This window comes from Pogoniulus pusillus, chromosome 28 (assembly GCF_015220805.1).
Source record: "Pogoniulus pusillus isolate bPogPus1 chromosome 28, bPogPus1.pri, whole genome shotgun sequence".
NCBI lineage: Eukaryota > Metazoa > Chordata > Aves > Piciformes > Lybiidae > Pogoniulus > Pogoniulus pusillus.
Window position 1 is genome coordinate 18,269,993 of NC_087291.1, and position 22,996 is coordinate 18,292,988.

Consider the following 22,996-nt stretch of genomic DNA (forward strand, 5'->3'; position numbering starts at 1 on the left):
CTGTGAAAGTCCTGGCTGTGGAGTGGGGCAGCAGAGCAGCTGCAGATTCCCCCAGGTTTCAGCCCCCAGAGCCTTGCTGCCTGTTAGGAGCAGGAGGAAATGCAAGAGCAGGCAAGGTGCCACATGCTTTTAACAGGCTTGTGAGACCTGAGGCTCAGCCACAGCAATGCCCCCGTTACGAGGGACGTCCAGCAACTCCGGTTGCTGTGCGAGAAGTCTGGGTGACCTGGGAGCCCTTCCAGGAGGGCGGTGGGAATGATGAAGCTGTCTGGGGCAGAGGACTGAGGAGGGAAGCAGCAGCAAGGCCCAACAAGTCAGAAGTTGCTGCTGCAGAGGAAGGAAGTCATCTGTTTGCTGTGCTCCTGCTGGACAAGACATAAACCAAGAGGCTTAAGGGGCACTGGGGGAGGTTCAAGTTCAGCCTCAAGGTGTTGCTGAGCAGTGGTGCATTGGAACCAGATTGCCTGGGGAGTGAGCTGGGACAGAGGATCTGGATCGACAAGGCAGGGGGCCTGAGAGTGGGCTGAAGAGACTGAGCATAACCTGCAGAGGAGAAGGCTCCAGGGGCACCTCAGAGCTGCTGCCAGTGCCTGAAGGCATCCTGCAGGAAGGCTGCAGAGGGACTTGTGCTGAGGGGGTCTGAGCCAGGCCAAGGGCAATGGTTTGGAGCTGAGGCAGAAGTTGTTGAGTGTGAGGGTGGTGAGAGCCTGGCCCAGGCTGCCCAGGGAGGCTGTGGCTGCCTCCTGCCTGGGGGTGCTGCAGGCCAGGCTGGGTGAGGCCCTGAGCAGCTGAGTGTAGCTGAGAGGTGTCCCTGGGCAGGGTGGGGAGGCTGGAGCAGAGGAGCTCCGAGCTGCCTTCCAGCCTGAGCCCTTCTGCGCTTCTGTGATCTCCTTACCCTGCGGGGACTGTGGCTTGGTTTGCAGTGCAGCCCAGAGGCAGCCTGGGGATGCGCTTCCACAGCCCTTGCCCTCAGAAGTGTCCCATCAGGGAGCTGCTTCCCGAGCAGCACATTCTCACCAGCTCTCCAACCCAGCGGGAGCGGCGCGGGCGTCCCTGCGCCCGTTACCCGTTGCAAGCCCCGGGCCGGCCGCCGGCGGCACAGCGCAGCACCGCCACCTGCTGCTGCACTGCCGCCCAGCCCCGCGCCCCTGCCGCCGCGGCCGCTCGGCCCCTGCCACCCTGCTCCGCAGCCCGTCCCGTTGGCACACGCCTGGGGAGGCGAGCAGGGACAGCTGCCTGCAGCTTGGAAGGGTCACGGAACGGAAACCTTTCACCAAGCAGCTCTTTAGGCTTCTTGAGCTGCTGCTGAGCAGACCACAGCTGGAGGCTGTTGGAGCAGCATTCTGCTTTGACTTGCAAATGGTGAACACCTGATGCCAGGAGGGCAGGCAGCACTAATTTGCCCCAGGTTTGGCACCGGTGAGGCTGCACCTGGAGTGCTGGGTTTGGTTTTGGGGCCCTTACACCAAGAAGGACATTGAGGGGCTGGAGCAGGTCCAGAGGAGGGCAAGGAAGCTGGGGAAGGGTCTAGAGAACAGGGCTGGGCAGGAGCAGCTGAGGGTCCTGATCTAGTTGGAGGTGTCCTTGCTGACTGCAGCAGGGGTGGACAAGGTGACCCTCAGGGATTCCTTCCAACCCAACACAGTCTGCGATCCTGTGACACCAAAGATGAGGGCTCAATTCTGATCCAAACAAACCCTTCTTGGGCTTAGATCAAAGGAGAGGCTGGAGCAGGAAGCTGGGAGTGGATAGGGAGAGACCAGGAGTAATTAAGACTAGGTAAAACTGCTTGAACAGGACTGTGTTGGAAGGAGTGTACAGGATAAAGGACAGGAAGATAACCTGAGATAAAGGCAGGAGATAAAACAGATGGGAAGAAAGGAAAGAAGGTGCAGGCGAGAGGCAAGCAGGCTTGGGATGACAGAAGAACAGAAAGGCCAAGGGATCTGAGCAGCAGGCTGCCATGTCCCGTTGGGAAACTGCTGTGTTTGAAACATAGGAGAGGTTGGAGTAGGAAGATAAATGAGATTGGGTAAGGTAGGCACAAGAGTCAGTGAAGTGTGCTGGGTGAGATGAGCTTTGTGAGCAGAGGTGACAGGCAGACAGGAGGAAGAGGAGCCACAGAGTCACAGAGTGCCAGCTTGGAAGGGACCCCAGAGCCCATCTGCTGCAGCCCTTCTGGGTGCCACTGCAGCTGAACTGAGCTGGCTCAGGACCTGCCAGGCTGAGGCTGCAGACTGCCCAGTGCAGGGCACTGCACTGCTGCCTTTGGCAGAGGATTCCTGTGCCCAGCTGTGCCCACGGGGAAACATTTCCTCTGCAGCCCAGCTCTCAGCCTCTCCTCAGGTGGCAGGGCTGCCAGGCCTCTGAAGAAAGACACAACCGTCTGGAGGACTTCAGAGAAATGAGGTTGGGTAAGGTAGGCACAAGAGTCAGTGAAGTGTGCTGGGTGAGAGGAGCTCTGTGAGCAGAGCTGAGCTGCCGGCCTCTGAGGCTGCTGTTGGCCAGTTTGGTATTGACTGATAATGTGGTTTCTAAAACCTGCATGGAACTTTCTAGTGACAGCTGAAGGCCGTTAAGCAGCAGCCTCCTGTGTCCTATTTTTGCTGGCTCAAAGAGAGAGACCAGAGTGAGGCTCAGGCACTTGGACAGAGCTGTGCCTCCTTGGGTGGCTGCATCTCCACCAGCTTCCAGGACTGAGGTGGCATGGGTGGAGACAACCGAGAGCAGCAGCGTGGCTCAGTGGTGAGTAGCTCAGATCTAAACTGCTTGGACTGTGCTTCATTAAGGGATTAAATTGAGAGGAGAGGCTCTTTAGTGTAGTGAGAAGCCATTAAGAGCTTTAGGGAAGAGTGGCTTTAGAAGGCATGACACCAGAGTTGCACTTCAGGCATCTTCTGTTTGCCTGCTCTGCCTTTGCCAGGCTGTGGTGTAGCACAAGGAGTTCAGCTTACCTACATCTGACACTTCTTGTGTCACAGGAGCCCTGTGGCAGTTCAGGTGTCAGGAGAGTCCAGCAGAACTGAATTCAATCCCTCCCCAGAGAAAGAGGAATGGGATCTCAGAAAGGTGCTGTATAAGGAGTGATTATTTACCAAGCTCCTTCCCTTAGCAAAGAGTCACCTCACACTCACTGACAGCCCCTAAGCTTTGCTCAGTTTTGCTAACACATCCTCTGGGCAATCGGGACTGCACTTGGTAGGACATGTTTAGATGTGGCCTGAGCTTCTGATACTGAAATCTTTGTCCTCTGATAAGCAGGAGTGGGGTCAGATGATCTGCATTTGCTCTTTTTGGTCTCCTCTGGCAGCTGAATGACCTTTTTGTAGCCACTCTTCTCGGAGGACCGAGCTTTGCAGAGCAATTTTCCAAATTCTCAGGAGAAAAAGGCCAAAGCTGCAGTGCCACCACTGCAGTTAGCAGCTGCCAGAAAACTCACCTCAGCAGCTCAGCAGTAAAGGCAGGCTGAAACGTATTGCAGCCTCTAAAGGTATATGGTGCCTGTGAAAAGGAAACAGGCAACCTTCTGGGGCACAAGGGACAAATTCACTTGCAGCTAGCCTGGAGAAAACAGCCACGGGATGTTCTTAGGGGTGGTTCAAAACGCAGCCGTGAGAAAGCCGTTGCGGACTGTCCCTGCTCTTGCTGCTGTCCCGGCGCCGGGCGAGTGTCGGCAGCCTGAGCTCCGGCGCTGCCGCCCCAGCCCCACGTTCGCGGCGCGGGCAGGCGGTGCTGTGTGAGCACGGGCAGGCGGTGCTGTGTGAGCACGGGCAGGCGGTGCTGTGTGAGCACGGGCGGGCAGACAGACGCCTTTCGCCTTGCTTTGTACTTGTCTTGTTGTTAAAACCTCGCTCTAAACACAGCGGCATCGGAGGGGCTCCGGGAGGTGGTGGAGATGCCGTCCCTGGAGGTGTATGCCAGAGGCAGAGATGTGGTGCTGAGCGGCACGGTTTAGCCCCCAGCCTTGGCAGGGTTAGATCGTACTTGGGTGAGCGTAAAGGGCTTTGCCAGCTGAAGCGATTCCATGATTCACTGGCCGGCAGGAGGGGACCGGGCCGAGACCGTGCGCAGCTACCGGGTGGGGAGCTGCCGAAGCTCTGACGCGTCTCGGCCATGCCGTTCTAAGCCGCCGTGTCCGCCGCTCGCCCGGTCCCTCCCGCTGCGCTGCGGCTGCAAGCGAGCGGGCCGGGGGAGCGACAGCATCGCCGGGGCCATTTTGCAGCCACCGAGGGTAGAGGGACGGAGTGCGGGACCCGGCCCCCGCCTGCGGCAGGTGAGCGCGGCGGCACCTGCTGAGTGGGAGGTACGGGCTGCCTGCAGGGGCCACACGCCTGCTCTCGGTGTCGGCGAGTTGACGAGGCTCGGAGCGACTCGGCCTCCCGGGAGAGCCCCGGTCCCCGCCGGGGCGCTGCACCTCACCGGTGCCTCTCAGCCCGCGGCGTGGCGCTGCCGGCAGGGGGCGCTGTGCCGCCGGGCCCGGCACGGGTGCCGCGGGAGGTCAATGAGCGCGGCGGGGACCGGCTGCAGCTGTGGGGAGTTGGGGGGGGAGGAGGGTCGCCAGCAGCGAATGGGGTCGGGCAGGCACCGGGGGTGACAGCGAACGGAGCCGGGCAGTAGCGTGGCGGGGATCAGCGAATGGCACCGGGCGGCATTGAGGTGGAGAACAGCGAATGGAACCTGCCCGGCATCGTGGAAGTGACAGCGAATGGAACCGGGCAGGCACTGGAGTGTGACAGCGGATGGGGCAGAGCAGCACCGAGGAGTGATAGCGAACAGAACCGGGGAGGCACCGGGGCCCTGCTGCGCCTGCCGGAAGCAGGAGTAAGTGAGAGCATAGCAAATAGAGCCGGGCAGGCACCCGGGGATAGGGAGCAGAGACAGGCAGCACCAGGGCTGCAAAGGGTTAACGAGCGGGCGGCGGGGCCCGGCTGCGCTCTGCCGGGAGTGCGGGAGAAGGAATAAGCGGGGAGCGGCCGCTCCTGCCTCTCCCACCGCCCCGCACCGCCGCCGCCCGCCCGGGGGCCAGGCGCGGACGCGAGGCCGGGTCGCGGCGCGGGGCGACAATGCAGCGGGCGGAGAAAGCAGGAGGGGCAGCGCACGGCAACATGGAGGGAGGCGCGGAGCGGGCCAGCCCCTGATGCGGCTCTTTCTCCTCCTCCTCCTCCTCCTCCGGGCAGCAGCTCCGGCGGCGGCTCCCTCCCTGGCGGCGGCTGGCGGCGACGGGTGGAAATGAGCAGGTCGGCGGCGCTTCTCCTCTGCCTGCTGGGCTGTAACGTGTGGAAGGCGGTGACCAAAACCTTAGCGGCGCCCGAGGCGGCTCAAGGTCGGTGCGGGAAGGGCGGCGGGACCGGCCCGCTTTGTGCAGCGGCCCTGGGGCCGCGGGGGAGGGCTGCATTGTGCGGGCGGCGGCGGGGGCTTGGCCGGAGGGTGGGCGGCGGGGCGAGCCCTTTCCCGGCCCCCTCCACGCTCCGGCTGCGGGGCGCAGCGGGGCCGCCGCCCTCCGCTGCAGACCCCCTTCCCCCCACCCCCGAGGCCTGGGGTGGCGGAGGCAGCCCCGCGGCGGAGGCGGGTGCGAGCCCCGCGGCCGGGTAGCTTTTGTTAACGGAAGGGGCAGGGGCTGCCGCTGGCCCCATTGTGCAGCCCCCTTCTTCCCTCCCTCCTTCGCTCCGCGCCGCCGGAGCTGTTGCATTGCGTCCTTCTCCCGCCGCCCTCTCCTCGCCGTGTCCGCCGCGGCGCTGGGAGCCGCGCCGAGGGGCAGCGGCGGCCGCAGGCTGTGCCCTCGGCTGGTCCGGGCTCTCGGCATCTCCCGGGCTGGCGGCGGGGCTCGGCCCGCCATCCTGGGACGTTTCCGGGCCTCGGCCGGGCCTTTTGTTCGGCGTGGTGGGCTGCTGCCGGCCGGGCCGGGGCCTGTCACCGTGCCGGGCGGTGGCTGAGCCCCGCCGCAGCCGGGGAGAGGCTCCCCTGGCCGGGTAGGGTCGGTTCCCCGCTCCGCCGCCGCCCGGGCGGGAGCAGCTGCCGCAGCGGGGCAGCGGCCGAGCCCCCCGGAGGCCGCGGCGGCTCCCCCAGCACCTGGGGCAGCTCCTGGGCAGCCGCTCTGGCCGTGCTGGCGCTCGACGGCTGCCAGGGTGCACCTGCCCTGCTGCCCGCACCCCCGGGCGAGCCCGGCGCTGCTCCGCGCACCGCTCGACCTTGGTTCTGCCTTCGGGGGCAGGAGGGCAGCTCTCCGCCAGGCTCCGTCAGGGAGCCTGCGGCAGTATTGCGCCTGCCGGGGACTGGGCTGTGCTGGGGGGCAGGAAACTTGGCTGCCCAAGGGCACGAAACCGGCTGGGGGCAAGCGCGGCCACCCCCGCCGCCGGTGTTGGCCTTGTGGCAGGCGACGTCAAGGAGCTTGAAAGTGGCATCTGAGATGAGAGGTCGTATCCTGGCATACCCTCCATGGCACCGGGCCGGTAGTTCCTTCCTGTTGTGCAGGGCTAGCAGCATGCTGTGCCCAGAGCACCCTTCTGCCCTCCTTCCTCTGGGCTTTCCTGTCTTGCCTGCTGGCAGGGATTCACAAGCAGTACCTGCACCAGAAGGTGTTTAACCTTTGGAGCTCTTTTGTGGTCTTGTTTGCAGTGTGGTAAGGTCGAGGTGGGCATGAGCTCTTGTCCAGGAGGTGCTGGTGGCAAACTCTGCCATGCCAGGCAAGCTGACAGCGGATGTGTGATGTCAGAGCATGCTTTGTTTTTTGAGGACCAAGCAGTAGCAGTTCTGGAATAAGAAGTTCTGAGCTGTAACTCAGAGGCCAATAAGCCTTGGACTGCACAGAGTTTGTTGACAAGCATGCCAGGAAACCAACTCTGTTCCTGTTCAACCAGGAAACTCTGTTCATCGCTTGAACCAAGGTAATAGCAAAATCTGTTGCAATTTCTGTGTCACAGGGAAACATCTTTCACAGATGTGACTGAAGTGGTGTGAGGTATTGGCAGAATTGGTGCCTTTCAGTGCCCTGCCCATCTCTAGTCTCAAGTTGTGCTGGGGTAGGTCTAGGCTGGATGTTAGGAGGAAGTTCTTCACAGAGAGAGTGATTGGCATTGGAATGGGCTGCCCAGGGAGGTGGTGGAGGCACCGTCCCTGGAGGTGTTCAAGAAAAGACTGGATAAGGCACTTAGTGCCATGGTCTGGTTGACTGGATAGGGCTGGGTGATAGGTTGGACTGGATGATCTTGGAAGTCTCTTCCAACCTGCTTGATTCTATGATTCCTCTGCTGCTGTCAAGCTCAGCTGATGCTCTGTGGAAAGGTTTCTCTTCAACTGCTGCACTCACAGCAAGCTGAGTAGCTGACAACAGCTCTGCCTGTGAGCAGAGCACACTTCTGCCTAAGCAGGATAGTCTTATTCTACCTCTCAGGAAAGAAGAGCTGAGCTTTCATAGACAGCATCATTGAGCCTCATTAGGAGCCCACTCTTCACTGCTTGAATGCCTAGGTTGGGAAGTGGCTCGTAGAGCTGAGCCCATACTGAAGTCTGTGCTCTTTACTAGTTACCAGCTGCTTACCATGAGCCTTTTTTTGTAGCCTTGGGTAATCCTAATCCTCAGGTGTGAACATCTTCTGGGGAGAGGAGTTGTGACACCAGGGACCTTCTTCGTTTGTGTCCCAAGCAGAGGTGTTTGAAGGTGAGATTTGAGTCCAGCCTCCCCTTGCCAGAGCAGAATCACCAAGGGCAGGTCACACAGGAACACAGCCAGATGTGTCTGGAATCTCTTTGGAGGAGACTCTACAACCTCCTCTTCCTTTGGGTCATCATCAGAATGGTTTGGGCTGGAAGGGAGCTCCAGAGCTCATCCAGTCCAAGTCCCGGCACTCAGCAGGGACATCCTCCACTACAGCAGCTTGCTCACAGCCTGCTCCAGCCTCACCTTCAGTAGCTCCAGCCATGGGGCCTCAACCACCTCCCTGGGCAGCCTGTGGCAGTGCTCCAGCAGCCTCCTGCTGCACAACTTGTTCCTCACCTCCAGTCTCAATCTGCTCTGCTCTCATTCCAAACCATTGCCCTGGTCCTGTCCCTGCAGGCCTTTGCAAACAGTCCCTCTGCAGCCTGCTTGCAGCCCCTGCAGGTGCTGGCAGGCTGCTGTTAGGTCTGCCTGGAGCCTTCTCCTCTGCAGGCTGCACCCCCCCACCCAGCTCCCTCAGCCTGTCCTTGCAATGAGGATGAGGAGCAAGGCTTGGCTTTGAGCATTTTTCTTTGGCTGCTTTCAGCCCAGACAGTCCCAGCTCTAAATTGTGCTGGACCAGGCTGATGAGGTAATTGGTGAGCATGGAAAGTGCTGGTAATTAAGCTCTGCATTTAGCTCCCCGTTCCGAAAGCTGCACGGCCTGGGCAAGCTCTGACTTTACTTGGTTCATTCTGCAGCTCTGCTGTGCCTCTGAATGTCACAGAACTGAGGACCTCTCAGTTTGAGGACCTTGTTTTGTTCGGTATGGTAAAATCCACTCGAATTTAGGGCAGTGTTGGTGCTTGGAGCCCCAGCAGTGAGGGTGCCAGAGGTCTTCAGAGGTGCAAGGCTCGGTCTGTGTCTTTAATGCATCTGAGAGCAGTTAAAACGTGAGCAGATCCCTCTTAAACTTCGGCAGCCTTGGCAGATAGGAATTTAAGAGCTCTCTGAAGAGGTAACATTAATCCAGGGGGAGTGGAAGCAAAATGGGTGTAAGCTGAGAAGAGGTTGACTTCCTTTGTCTCCTGTGAAGTGCTGCATAGGAGAGGAGGAGGAGGATGATTCATCTGCAGATGCTGGGGAGGCTCTTTGAGGAGCAATTCCAGAAGGTTGTGCAGGAACCCAGTGTGACTGCTGGCTGCTGCAGGGCCAGTCGGTCCAAACTGCCTTCATTCACGTTTCAGGAGCAGCTCAGGACGCACAAAGTGTGGCTAACCAAGCAGCTGCTAATTGCCACGCCTCAGCAGACGCAGAGGTCGAACCAGCTGCGCCATCCCCCTCCTCTTTGCTGTGCACCTCACCCTGGCACCTCTCGCTGCTCCAGCCTGGTCCTGCCTCATGAAAGTTTCAGGGCTGGCTGCTGCCTGTGCCAAGTCCTGGCCAAGTGCAAGGTTTCGGATAGCAGCCCCCTGGCTCCAGCAGAGGTTCTGGTGGCAGTGAAAGGCACTTTTGCCATGGGCTTGTTAATTCAGAGGGCTGCGTGTGCCTGTTTGTGTGCTGGGGAGGATGCAGGGACAGGGGGAATGGTTTGGAGCTGAGGCAGAGCAGGCTTAGATTGGAGCTGAGGAAGAGGTTCTTCAGTGTGAGGGTGGTGAGAGTCTGCCCAGGGAGGCTGTGGCTGCCTCCTGCCTGGGGGTGTTGCAGGCCAGGCTGGATGAGGGCCTTGAGCAGCTGAGCCTAGTTGAGGGAGTTGGAGTAAATGATCTCTAAGATCCCTTCCAGCCTAAGCCATTGTCTGGGTTTGGTGCGTGGAAGAGCAGACATGTTGCTCTGCCTCCTGTTAGTACCAGCTTCAGGAGAGTGTTTTACCCTCTGGGCAGTGAGTGGTTACAGCCTTGGTGCCTGAAGAAAGCCAAATGTGCAGGGCAGAGAAGCCCAGCAGATAGATGGTGCCAGTGCTGGTGTGCAGGGCACCTGGCAGCTTGCTGGGCCTGGAGCACAGCCCTGTGAAGAGAGGCTGAGGGAGCTGGGGGTGTGCAGCCTGCAGAAGAGGAGGCTCAGGGCAGAGCTCATTGCTGTCTGCAGCTCCCTGCAGGGAGGCTGTAGCCAGGTCGGGTTGGGCTCTGCTGCCAGACACCCAGCAGCAGAAGAAGGGGACACAGCCAAAAGTTGTGCCAGCAGGGCTGGGGATGGTGTTTCTTTTCCACATACCTCAAGTGACCCCCAGCAGTTGGAACGAGACAATTGTGTGGTCTGCTCTGACCGTCTAAGTTAGGGAGATGTTTGTGTCTGCAGTCAGCCAAAGGCAAACTGAGTCACCTCTCCCACAGCCTTGCCACTTAGAGGTCCAAGTGTGCCCTTCCAGTGCTGGTCCCCTTCTGCACAGGCTGTACTTTTGGCAGGGTTGTTCTCTTCTAGCTCCATGTGGATCAGTTCTGCCTCTAGATAGAAAGCAAGCCAGGCTCTGGCTGCTGTGATGTTGGTGTCCTGCCTCCCCATTTGCCATTTACCTGTGGGGCAGCACAAATAGGGAGGCAAGGAGGGTGTGAGGGGTTGCATTTGCTGGAACAAACACATTTAATGGCACTAAGTGGGATGCATGCTAATAATACACACTAAAACATTTTGTTCTGGGGAAATGCCAAAGGGAGCTGAGTGTTTATTTTTATTATTTATTGCCCCCCTTCAGAAATTCCAGAAGCATTTTCCTGTAGGCTGCTTTCCATGAAGTTTGCAGTGGATGTGATGTCTGGCCTGTAGTGCATGGGTAGGAAGCATCACACAGAGGCTTTTTTCCCAGCATGATCTTTGGTATCTGGAGAGATATAAATACATTTGCCATAAGGGTGTGCAGATACTGTGATTTCTCAGTGCTTTTAATAAGTGCATGGAATCTTTCACTTCAGATTAAGGCAGAATCATGTTTGATGTAATGGCAAGTCTGAGCCCTGGGAAGGGGATTTAAGTGCATTTTAACTCAGAGCTGTGTGTTCCTGTTAAATGCCAGTGTCCTGCTTCAGGTGTTTTCTGGCTCAGTCACTTCGGGTTTTTGCTAGCTTGAATCATAGAATCAGGCATGTTGGAAGAGAGCTCCAAGCTCAGCCAGCCCAACCTAGCACCCAGCCCTGCCCAACCAACCAGACCATGGCACTAAGTGCCCCAGCCAGGCTTGGCTTCAACACCTCCAGGCACAGCCACTCCACCACCTCCCTGGGCAGCCCATTCCAATGCCAATCACTCTCTGCCAACAACTTCCTCCTAACATCCAGCCTAGACCTGCCCTGGCACAGCTTGAGGCTGTCCCCCCTTGTTCTGTTGCTGGTTGAGTAGCAACAGATCTTGAGATGATCTGAAGGAAAAACCCATTTCTGTATAATACAGAAGTCTGTGTCTGGCTCCCTCCCTGGCTGCTTGGGCTGTGTCTAAACAGAGCTGCTGTGGCTACAAAGCATGTTTTGAACTGAGAGCCAGCACTGAAGCTGTCCTTAACTGCTCCTACTCTGAACTTGTGCCCTTATGTGCTGCCACTGCCTCTGCTGGACTATGGAGCCTTGCTGGGGAGTGCTTTAGGTTGGACATGTGGAAAAATGTCTTTGCTGCCAGAGTGGCCAGGGACTGGCACAGCCTGCCCAGGGAGCTGGTGGAGTCCCCATGCCTGGAGGTGTTCAAGGAATGTGTGGCTGTGGCACTTGGGGCCATGGTGGTGGTGGCTTGCTGGTTGGATTGGATGGTCTTGGAGGGCTTTTCCAGCCCCCAAAATTCTGTGGTTCTCCATGTGCACCAGGAGGTGAAGCCTCCCCATCACTGTGTGTGGGAACCTGCCATGGGGTGAGTCTTGCCAGGGCCACTCAGCCCCTGCCCCGTGGGGACCAGGCTTTGAGGAGACAGAGCAAGTGCAGCTAGCAGGGGTGGAGTGGAGTGGGGTGGGGGACACCAAGGGGAAGGAAGCTGCAGCATCTTTCTGCTTGGGGATGGTGGCAAAGGGTCTGGATCCAGCAAGGTGCAAAGTGCCTCCGAGCCTTCTGGAGCTCTGGCTGGTGAAGGGCTGTGTGGCACTCGTGAGTGTGCAGAGCAGTGCCTGGTGGGGAAGGGCAGCTTGCCTTGGCAGGCAGAAAGTGCTGAGAGCAAGAAGAGGCAGAGGCCTTTCAGCTTTCATCCTTCCCACGGCAGGACCTGCACTGAGGGAGCAGCAGGTGGTTCTCAGGTGGTGGTGTGAGGCTTGCTTGAGCTGCAGCCACAGCAGATGCTGGGAAGTGCTGTGCCTGGGGGGAGGCTAAGGAACGATCAGTTTGGTGCAGCCCTCTGGCTCTCCGTGCCACACAGGCGAGGGTGAGAGGCAGAGCCCTCGGCTCTGTCAGTGTCAGCCTGCTGGTGCAGCTGGCACCCGAGGCAGCAGGCGTCTCGCCCAGCTTAGGTAGTCTGTATCCTGGCTCGCCAGCCGTGGCCCTCGTGTGGATGGGAAGACCTGATCCTCCCAGCTGATGCAGCCAGGAGGCATTGCTGTCACCCGGAGCAAGCGGCTGTGCCCGGTGAGCCATGCTGCGTGCGTCTGCTCTGGCAGGCTGGCAGCCTGGGCAAGGCTGGCAGTGCTCCCACCGGCTGGGCTGAGCCCTTCCTCGGCTGCTCTGCCCGGGGGCTGACCAGCGCAGTGCTGCTCTCCGCCTGGGCTGCTGAGTGTGTCCCACGAAGGGAGGTGTGTGGAGGAGCTCCCCGAGTGGGGCTGCCTGGCATTTGCAGGGCTGCGGCAGGAGCTGCTATTTGCATTTCCAAACGGTTGCTCTTTGTGGCACTGTGCTTGCCAGCCTAAGTGGCTCACTCCCAAGAGTAAACAAACAAAAAGACAGGGTTGGGAAGAAGGAAGGAGGCTTGCAGAGCTGTTGGGGCTTGTCTGCATGGGTTCCCCTCCCCCTGCCATGTTTTTAATTAGCTTTGTATTCCCAAGAGCTGATTTATTCTGGCTTAAGCTGCATTGTTACTCTCACCTTTGTTTTCTCTTGCTGGTGTTTGCATAGCAGTGTGGTAAACCAGGCTGAGGAACTGATCCAACTGAAAGCTCCTGTGTGCACTAGGTGAGGCTTCACCTGGGTCTCTTTCCCAGCTGGATTGGGTGGGAGTTGCACAAATGCAGTTGCTGGTGCAGAGGAGAGGGCTGAGAGGAGCCGGCAGGGAGGACGAGGACTCTGGCAGCAGTGCCAGGCAGTGAAGGATTGCATCACTTGGAGAAGCGGAGAGCAAGATGCAGGGCACAAGAGTTAACTGTTGTAGAAGTTCCTGCTGGCAGGAGGTGGCTGTGTTCTGAAGATCTGCTGCCACCACGCAGAGTGTCCTGAAAGCTAAGTTCCTGACCACTGGTTGCTGCCTGCCATAGAGGCTAAACCTGCACGAGAGCAGTGAGTGCTGGCAGAGCTGCACCTAGGCACTGGCAGGTGGTAGGAGATGCTTCCAGCTGCAGCATCTGTCTGCATCAGGACAGGTTTGTGTCTCTGCCTCAGACAGTCTGCTCTGTGCACTGCACGGTGCTTTGAACAGAGCCTCAGCCACAGCTCCAGGGCGCTGTGAGGTGTAGTGCACAGGAGAGCTGCTCCCAGCTGTAGAGTAGTGGGGATTGGTACCTGAGTCCTCTGCCTGGCTGTCCCCAGTGGCTCGAGAGGAAACGATGTCTTCTGCCTTCTGTGGGTGCTGAAGGCCAGGCTGGATGAGGCCTTGAGCAACCTGGTCTCTGGAAAGTGTCCTTGCCCATGGCAGGGGGGTTGGAGCTAGTTGGTCTTTAAGGTCCTTTCCAACCCAAAGCAGTCTCTGAAAAGTGGAGGGCAGTGCTGGGCAGGCAGCACAGCACTGTGGTGGAGGAACTTCTGTCAGCTGGCTGTGAGTGGAGGATGTGGAGCAGGTAGCACATGGGATCTGACAGTGCCTGGTCACTCTTGAGCTGGCTGCCACTCGCTTTCCTCCAGCAGTGGCCTTGCACCTCTGCACTGGTGTCCCCTCGGTCAGAGAGGCTGCTGGGAGATGAGAGGTTTTCACTCCTACCCAGCCTCTGCCCACTCCTGTGCTGGCTGCCTGGAGTGTGTTTGCTGCAGGCTGGGCAGGAAAGGCTGCTGGGAAGTGTTCATGGCCATGGCTTGCTTCTGTTAGAGTTCTGCTGGGGGGGGACAGAGATCTGCTCAGGAGCTCTGGGATAGGGCAGGTGGTCTGCAGGGGGTGGACGTGCAGCAGAGCAGTCAGCTCCTCCAGGCAGCACCTTGTGTTTGCAGCATGGGTGGCATCAGCTCAGGGTGGGAGCAGCAGCTGCTCTCTTTGCTTCCCTCTGGATCCTGCTCCTGGGAAGTCCTGACACCTGCTGAGTGTCCTGCTGACCTGGACACATGCTGCAGCAGCTCAAAAAGCTGCTCGTGGTGGTGATGCTGAGAGGCAGAGTGAAGCACAGCAGTCAGCCTGCTCCTGCAGGCTGCATTCCTGCAGCTCAGCTTGTTCCAGTGCCTGCTGCTGCGGTCGAGGTCCTGGCACAGAGCTGAGGTTTGAGCCAGTCTCTGGGTTCATGCTGCATGATTTACAGCAGCCAGGAACACAGATGTCTGCCAGGAGGCCTGGACTGTCGTTGTCCTGCAGTGTGCCTGTGTGTGGGGACTGTTCATTTTCCCCCTGCTATTAAAACTTCGACATGAAGAAGCTTGTTTGAAGTTTGATTTGTTCTCACAGTATAACGAGTTCAGTCTTCAGTATGCTGCTAGATAAGAGCTTTCAGAGGGAGCCACAGCACTGAGCCTCATGTAAATGTTGTTAGCAGCCTGTGTGAAAATTGCCCTTGCTTGGAGCAGCCTGAGGCAGTAGGAGCAGGAGCTCATGGGGTGGGGGATTTTCAGCTCTACTTACTGCTGCGAGCTGCTAAGTTCCAACTGCAGCAGGCTTTGGTGCAGCAAACAAGTAAAAGGACTGTAAAAATGCCTGGTTGAAGGAAGAGGAGCTGAGGCCCCAACCTTCTTGTTGGCAGCTCTTCCTTTGCCCAGCCATTTGGTTAGCTGAAGGCGTCCTCCAGGTCAGCTGTGAGAAGGTAGCTGCTGTGTGAACTTCACCTTGCTGCAAGCTGCTTGGCAGCCTTCAGCTCTGCTCAGTCTTGCTGGAGATCTTGTTTTAATTACTGCCTTTACCTGTGACCCTGGAGTTGCTCTTGCAGCAGCAGTCTCCTTTCCCCCTCCCTTTTTGTTTGGTTTTGCTTGAAGCATGGTTTGCTCCTGCTGCCCAGGAGCTGAGTGAGTCCTCTCCACAGATGCTGTCATGAAAAGGGGCTGGAAGCAGTGCTGGGGCACAGAGGGGGAGTCCTTGAGGGGTGCCCTTGAGGCCAAGAGGGCCACTGGGATCCTGGGGGGCATTAAGAAGTGTGTCCTGCAGATCAGGGGAGGTTCTCCTCCCCTTCTACTCTGCCCTGCTGAGACCTCATCTTGAGTACTGCCTTCAGTTTTGGGCTTCCCAGTTTAAAAGGGACAGGAGAGCGTCCAGCAATGGGCTGTGAGGATGATGAGGGGGCTGGAGCACTGCCTGGTGAGGAGAGGCTGAGGGCCCTGGGGCTGCTTAGTCTGGAGAAGACTGAAAGGGAATTGAATCAATGTCTATATCTGAGGGCTGGGGGTCAGGAGGGGAGGACAAACTGCTCACTGCTCCCTGGGTTAGCACAAGGAGCAGTGGATGGAAGCTGCAGCACAGGAGGCTCCAGCTCAGCACAAGGGGAACTTCTTTCCTGTAAGGGTCCCAGAGCCTGGCACAGGCTGCCCAGAGAGGCTGTGGAGTCTCCTTCTCTGGAGCCTTTCCAGGCCTGTCTGGATGTGTTCCTGTGTGCCCTGAGCTAGGTTGTCTGGTCCTGCTCTGGCAGGGAGGTTGGACTGGGTGATCTCTTTGAGTCTCTTCCAGCCCCTGCCATGCTGTGAGCCTGAGAGGCTGAGTGAGACACAGAGCAGTTTGTGGTGGTGTCCTGGGAAGGTTGTGGCTGTTCCCATGTGCTGCTTGATGCCTGCCTGCTCTGGACTGAGTGTTCCATACTTTCAGACCCTTCTGTGGTGGGGAAAGCTAAAAGAGTGTGTGTAAACTCTTAAAAATGACAGTGCAGGAGACTGCTCCAGAGCAGGGCAGGATCTGTGCTGCTGTGGATGACTGCACACAAACAAAGATGCTCTTTGGTATCTGATGCATTCCAGTGTGAAGCCTTGCATCAGCTGGCCACTCAGAGTGGCCAAGTGTCACCCTGCTGCACCCCTGGCCTGACTGCATGCTGCAAAGCACTGAAGCTCAAATGGTTATGGGCAAACTCTCTCAGGTGCTTCTTCAGCCCAGGTATTTATGGGCCTGTGCATGACAAACCCTGTGGTGATTTTAGCCCTTCCAAGAAGATGCTGCTTGAATTGCAGGAAGAGAGAAGCAGAGCAGCATTTCCTGGCCATGATGCTGACGTGGGTCAGGCATTTGGTTGCCTCCCCATTGCTTAATGCCATCCTGTGCAGCCAGGGCAGTGTGGGCAGGGGGCAGGAGAGGGGATTGTGCCCCTTAGCTCTCCTCTGCTCAGACCTCACCTCCAGTCCTGCCCCCAGTGCTGCTGTCCCCAGCAGCAGAAGGACACAGAGCTGTGGAGTGAGGCCAGAGGAGGCCACCAAGATGCTCCCAGGGCTGCAGCAGCTCTGCCCTGAGCACAGGCTGAGGGAGCTGGGGGGTGCAACTGAAGAAGGCTCCAGGGGCACCTCAGAGCTGCTGCCAGTGCCTGAAGGCATCCTGCAGGAAGGCTGCAGAGGGACTTGTGCTGAGGGGCTCTGAGCCAGGCCAAGGGCAATGGTTTGGAGCTGAGGCAGAAGTTGTTTAGTGTGAGGGTGGTGAGAGCCTGGCCCAGGCTGCCCAGGGAGGCTGTGGCTGCCTCCTGCCTGGGGGTGCTGCAGGCCAGGCTGGATGAGGCCCTGAGCAGCTGAGTGTAGCTGAGAGGTGTCCCTGGGCAGGGTGGGGAGGCTGGAGCAGAGGAGCTCTGAGCTGCCTTCCACCCTGAGCCACTCTGATTCTACTGCTATGCAGGGTAACAGCCAGTGAGCAGCTGCTCCTGATGTGCCATCCTGAAAGGGCTTTGGCACTGGCTGGGGCTGGCTGTGAGCAAACAGGACCTGGCAGTATCAGGTGGCAGGGCTGGGCACTGCTTACTTTCTGGTGTGCCTTTGGGAGGATGATGAAGTGCAGCCTTCATTACTCCAAACCTTATTAGAATTCAGAAGGGCTTTTGAGAGCGCAGAGGCTCTGGAGGAGATGCTGGCCCTTGCCAGGAGCAGCAGTGCCTCGTGTGCTGAGCTGCATCTCGGAGCTGTCCCGAGAGCATCCCAAGTGCGTGCTGAAGCGTCACTGGCAGGGCGGATCTGCCCCGGAGCAGAACCACTCGGTGCTTACTCTTCAGTCACAGGATGAGGAGGAGGATGCTGGCGTCCAGCAGATAAGGCTAGGGGCCCAGAGGAAGTGCAGTGACTAAGGTGGCACGATGTCAGGGTCAGGGCTGGAGGCTGGACCAAGGGTCAGACCTCAGTTCAGCTCATCTCTGGGCTGACGAAAAGCTCCACAGCAGCCTGCAGTGTGAGTGCAGCCCAGACACAACCCTGTGCTGGGCTGCAGCAAGAGCAGTGTGGGCAGCAGGGCAAGGGAGGGGATTCTGCCCCTTGGTTCTGCTCTCCTCAGACCCCACCTGCAGTCCTGGGGGCAGTTCTGGAGCTCCCAGCACAAGCAGGACATGGAATTGTTGGAGCCAGTTCAGAGGAGGCCACCAAGATGCTCAGAGGGCTGCAGCAGCTCTGCTGTGAGCACAAGCTGAGAGAGTTGGGGCTGTGCAGGCTGGAGAAGAGAAGGCTTGGAGGAGACCTTGGAGTGGCCTTGCAGGATGTGAAGGGGGCTCCAGGAGGGCTGGGGAGGGACTATTGACAATGTCTGGGAATGAGAGGAGGAGGAATGGGTTTGGAGTGGCAAAGGGGAGATTGGAACTGGATGTTAGGAAAAGGCTCTTTAGAGTGAGGGTGGTGAGACACTGGCACAGGTTGCCCAGGGAGGTTGTGGATCACATTGGGTGATTCTGTGCTCCACAACCTCCCTGGAGGTGTTCAGGACCAGGTTGGGTGAGGCCTTGAGTGACCTATTCTAGTGGGAGGTGTCTCTGCCTATGGCAGGGGTTTGGAATTGGCTGAGCTTTGAGGTCCCTTCCAACCTAAACCACTCTGTTCATTCTTGGTGGTTAGGAAGCTGTTGGTGAATCTGGTGATGGTCCTGGCAGTGCCTGCCTGGACCCCTGTGAAATGGTTTTCAGATGACCTTTCCTTGCCATTCTGTGCCTTGTTTTTGCAGGGATGTTAAAGGGCAGGGGCAGGAAGCTGGTAGGTGGTGGGCAGGCAGCCAGCCCCCCTGCTCCACTGCTGGGCACTCCTGGGGGGGTTCTTGTGACAGCCCCTTGTCCCCATAAGGAGTGGCAGGTTTGGTAGTGAAAATCAGGAGAGGGGGGAAAAGAACTCAAACAAAAAGCAAAAGTAGAAAGCTGCTAGGGTGGAATGTTGAAGTTCCTGCAGAGGAAATGGAGCTTGAATGGGTTCCAGTGCAAGTACTGAGAAGCTTCTTCCTTTTCCTCTTGCTCTTCCCCTCACCTCCCCTTCCCCGCCGAGCTGTGCCGCGCTGGTGGCTTTGTTTGCCAGCCTGGAGCCAGCGACATGCTCCGGAGCTGTCCTGTAAGCAAAGCTGCCTTTCAAACGCCTGCAGGCTTGGTGCTGCGACACGGCAGCCTGCTTTGGTGTTAGAGTCATAGAGTCAAGCAGGCTGGAAGAGAGCTCCAAGCTCAGCCAGCCCAACCTAGCACCCAGCCCTGCCCAACCAACCAACCAGACCATGGCACTAAGTGCCCCAGCCAGGCTTGGCTTCAACACCTCCAGGCACAGCCACTCCACCACCTCCCTGGGCAGCCCATTCCAATGCCAATCACTCTCTCTGCCAACAACTTCCTCCTAACATCCAGCTTAGACCTGCCCTGGCACAGCTTGAGGCTGTGTCCCCTTCTTCTGCTGCTGGCTGCCTGGCAGCAGAGCCCAACCCCACCTGGCTACAGCCTCCCTGCAGGGAGCTACAGACAGCAATGAGCTCTGCCCTGAGCCTCCTCTTCTGCAGGCTGCACCCCCCCAGTTCCCTCAGCCTCTCCTCACAGGGCTGTGCTCCAGGCCCCTCCCCAGCCTTGCTGCCCTGCTCCAAACACCTTCCAGCACCTCAGCATCTCCAGATGTCCAGAGAAGGGCCATGAGGATGAGCAGAGGGCTGGAGCTGCTCTGCTGTGAGCACAGGCTGAAAGAGTTGGGGCTGTTCAGTCTGGAGAGGAGAAGGCTCCCAGGTGACCTTCTTGTGGCCTTGCAGTATCTTAAGAAAGCTGGGGAGGGACCTTTTAGGCTGTCAGGGAGTGCCAGGACTGGGGGAATGGAGCAAAACTGGAGGTGGGGAGAGTGAGACTGGAGGTGGGGAGGAAGTTGCTGAGCATGAGAGTGGTGAGAGGCTGGAATGGGCTGCCCAGGGAGGTGGTTGAGGCCCCATGGCTGGAGGTGTTTGAGGCCAGGCTGGCTGAGGCTATGGGCAGCCTGCTCTAGGGTAGGGTGTCCCTGGGCATGGCAGGGGGTTTGGAACTGGCTGATCCTTGTGGTCCCTTCCAGCCTTGACTGATTCTGTGCTTTTGGAGAAGTTTGCTGGAAACTAAGCTTGCAAATATTGTTCCCTGTGCTCCCAGGACTGGGCTTGGGTCGGGTTTCATTTGAAGCCCATCCTGCTGACCCCTGCTTTTCTGAGGCAGCCATTTATTGTAGTCACAGCACCTCTTTGCCTGAGGGGGACATAAGCATAGCTGTTTTATACCACCTGAAAGAGAACAGGGGAGAAGAAAAGGACTTAATGGCCATTGATCTTTTTCCTTGTCATGCATTATTCAGACACTGCTATGATTGGGGTTGTTAGGATTTAGGGGGTTGGGGTTTTTAGCCTTGTAAAGAGGAGAACAAATAAAACCATAACTGGTTATATCGATCCAGGGGCTGGAGCAGCTCTGCTAGGAGGACAGGCTGAGGGAGCTGGGGGTGTGCAGCCTGCAGGGGAGAAGGCTCCGGGCAGACCTAACAGCAGCCTGCCAGCACCTGAAGGGGCTGCAAGCAGGCTGCAGAGGGACTGTTTGCAAAGGCCTGCAGGGACAGGACCAGGGCAATGGTTTGGAATGAGAGCAGAGCAGATTGAGACTGGAGGTGAGGAACAAGTTGTGCAGCAGGAGGCTGCTGGAGCAGTGCCACAGGCTGCCCAGGGAGGTGGTTGAGGCCCCATGGCTGGAGCTATTGAAGGTGAGGCTGGAGCAGGCTGTGAGCAAGCTGCTGTAGTGGAGGATGTCCCTGCTGAGTGCAGGGGGCTGGACTGGATGAGCTCTGGAGGTTCCTCCTGACCCCTAACATGCTGTGATTCAGAGCCAGTCTGATTGCTGGGTGGTGCTTGCCCTTCAGGCCTTGCAGTGCTGACCTCTGATGTCACCATAAGCTGACTTTTAGTGCTCTCTGTTGGGTTTTGCTCCCTGAGCACCTTGAACAAGAACCCAGACCAAATTGCCTCTCTTCAGGAGCAGTCCTCCAGCGTTTGTCCTCTTCTTTGTCCCTCTGTGCCATTTGGCTCTGTCCTTGTCCCTCCTCTCTGCGCCTCCTCTCCCTCGAAGCAATCTGCCTGCAGCCTCACCCATCCCCTGTATCTAGGTCATGTCCAGCTCCACACAGTCTCTTACGTTTGATTTCTCTGTCTGGCCCCAGTCAGCTCTTGGCTCCACCACAACTGATTACAAGTGACAGGCTTGGAGCAGGAGGTCCTCTGCTGCGTGGTGGCTGTGTGGCGCTGAAGGCAGAAGATGCTGCTGTGGCATTCCTCTGCTCGGGTGCTTAGCAGCAGTTGCAGGGTGGAGGAGCTGACATGCTCTGCAAATTACAAAGCCCAGAGGAGTTCCAAGCAGCAGCTGCCAAACAGCTTTAACACTTTGCTTTCTGTCTTGGGTTGTGTTAGGAGTGAGGAATAAGTTGGTTTTTTCCATGGGGGGGAAAAAAAACCCAAACCCACTTCTGCACTGTGTTGTGAAGTGATGGCTTTGTGTTGTGTGGCCCTTCCACGAGTTAAAACACGAGAGCAAGGGTGTTAATCTAGCATGTGTCTTCTGCTCGTGTTTCCAGCCCAGCATGGACACCCAGGGGGGCTTTTAAGCAAAAGGCAGGTAGTTAATTCCAAGAAACACACAGGTTAGATGCACTTGGTGATCTACAGGATGGATGTTAGGAGGAAGTTGTTGGCAGAGAGAGTGATTGGTATTGGAATGGGCTGCCCAGGGAGGTGGTGGAGTTGCTGTGCTTGGAGGTGCTGAAGCCAAGCCTGGCTGGGGCACTTAGTGCCATGGTCTGGTTGACTGGGCAGGGCTGGGTGCTAGGTTGGGCTGGCTGAGCTTGGAGCTCTCTTCCAACCTGCTTGATTCCATGATTTGTGGGTCCTTTCTCTATTAGCATTTCAGAATGACTTCCTTGGGGGCTCTCTGGGGACCTTCCTTAGTTTCAGTAACAGCCTGAGGATTGTGTGTGTTACATAACCTCAGATTGTCCTGCTGAGGATCTGTGCCTGTTTGGCTTTCTGAGAGCTCACACCTGGAGTGAAGCCCTGATCTGCTCTGCAGCTCCCATTCTCATGCTTTAAAAAGAAAAGAATCTGCCAGCATAAGGCCTGGGTTGTCTGACTCCTTCTGCAGGGGGTGCTGCTAACGCCGTGTGGGGATGGGGTGTCTGGAGGCTGCGTGCAGGCTGGGATGTGGCTGAAAGCACAAAGGCTGTGTGGCCTCTGGGGGGGTCAGCAGAGCGGTTTCAGCACTGGAGCAGTCAGCAGATGGAGAAATCCAGGAGGAGGAACTCCTGCAGTGTAAGGGTGCTGGAGCAGCTGCCCAGAGAGGTGCTGGAGTCTCCATCTCTGCAGACATCCCAAGCCCACCTGGTCGTGTTGCTGTGTTTCCTTCTCAAGATGAACCCCCTAGGGTGTGTGTGGACTCAACCTCCAGAGGTCTTCTCCAACCCCTACCCTTCTGTGAATAGAATCCTGGAATGGTTTGGGTTGGAAGGGACCTTCAAGAGCATCTGGTTCCAAACCCCTGCCATGGGCCAGGACACCTCCCTCTAGCCCAGCTTGCTCAAAGCCTCTTCCAGCCTGGCTTTGGAGACTGCCAGGCTTGGAGCCTGCATCCCTTCTCTGGGCAACCCCTTCCAGTGCCTCCCCTCCCTCATGGGGAAGGATTTCTTCCTAATCCAGCTTCTTCCAGCCAAGCAGGTGAATCATTTTGGTGGTCAGGGCAGCGCAGAGCCCAGCAGAAGCCAGCACGGGTGAGAGGGTCACTGGTTCAAGTGCAGCCCACACACAGCACTCCAGTCCCTGCTCTCCACAGCAGCCTTTGCTGCTGCCATGAAAGCCCACCCAGGGTGCCCGAGGGCACTTTCTGGTGGCTCAGCCTCACTGCCCAGCGCTGGCGCTCGGCTCTGGTGGCAGCAGTGACTGAGTTCTGTCACAGAGATCTGTCAGGTGGATGCTGCCTACCCCTGGCTCTGGCTGGCCCTGCTGCTGCGTGGCTGCAGCCGTCCCCACACAGCGGCCGATGGCTCCGCCGGTGCTCTGCCCTGCCTGCTGGCCGCTGAGCGGCACCGGGCGCAGCGGGGCCGGGGAGCTGCTCGCTCTGCCGCGGCAGCACAGCTCTGCTTTCCCGAGCTCCTTCGCAGTGCCCTTGCTTCCCTTCTCATTACCATCCCTGCACTGGCGTCTTGGCAGACAGGGAGAGACTGGGCAGGGCAGAGCGTCTGCGCTGCGGTGGTTACCGAGGAGCTGGCTGGCACTGCAGGCTCCGCTGCAGACCCGGCTTCTGCGGGCGGCACCTGGCTGAGCCGGCTGTGCCCCCGTCCCGGGCACCTGCGGCCGGGGCACCTGCGGCTGTGCCCCCGTCCCGGGCACCTGCGGCCGGGGCACCTGCGGCTGTGCCCCCGTCCCGGGCACCTGCGGCCGGGGCACCTGCGGCTGTGCCCCCCCTCCCGGGCACCTGCGGCCGGGGCACCTGCGGCTGTGCCCCCCCCTCCCGGGCACCTGCGGCCGGGGCACCTGCGGCTGTGCCCCCTTCACACGAGCAAAGGCTGTGCTCTGCCTAACCTGCTGAAGGTTATGAGGGTGTCTGGGATGTGGCAAAGTGGATTTTGGGGTGACTCGGAGAGCTCTCCTGACTGCCAGCAGGGATGCCCACGGGTCTGAGGGGCACTGCTGCTTTCTCTGCAGCCCCTCGGGTGCCTTTTCAGA

The 22,996-nt window shown here is 58.4% G+C and overlaps 1 protein-coding gene across 3 annotated transcripts in view; it reads left to right on the forward strand.

Annotated features, from left to right (window-relative positions):
- Nucleotides 1-2,684: 2,684 nt before the first annotated feature.
- Nucleotides 2,685-22,996, forward strand: part of FAM171A1 (family with sequence similarity 171 member A1) — a 63,888-nt gene continuing 43,576 nt past the window's right edge. Inside the window, exons 1-3 of one of the 3 annotated variants that reach the window (XM_064166863.1) lie at nt 2,685-2,745; nt 4,720-4,821; nt 5,178-5,323. In XM_064166863.1, coding sequence (XP_064022933.1) covers nt 5,230-5,323 — 94 coding nt within the window. In that variant the 5' untranslated portion in view covers nt 2,685-2,745; nt 4,720-4,821; nt 5,178-5,229. Of the gene's footprint in view, nt 2,746-4,592; nt 4,822-5,177; nt 5,324-22,996 lie in introns of those variants that run through there. The other 2 variants (XM_064166861.1, XM_064166862.1) reach the window with 2 other exon arrangements.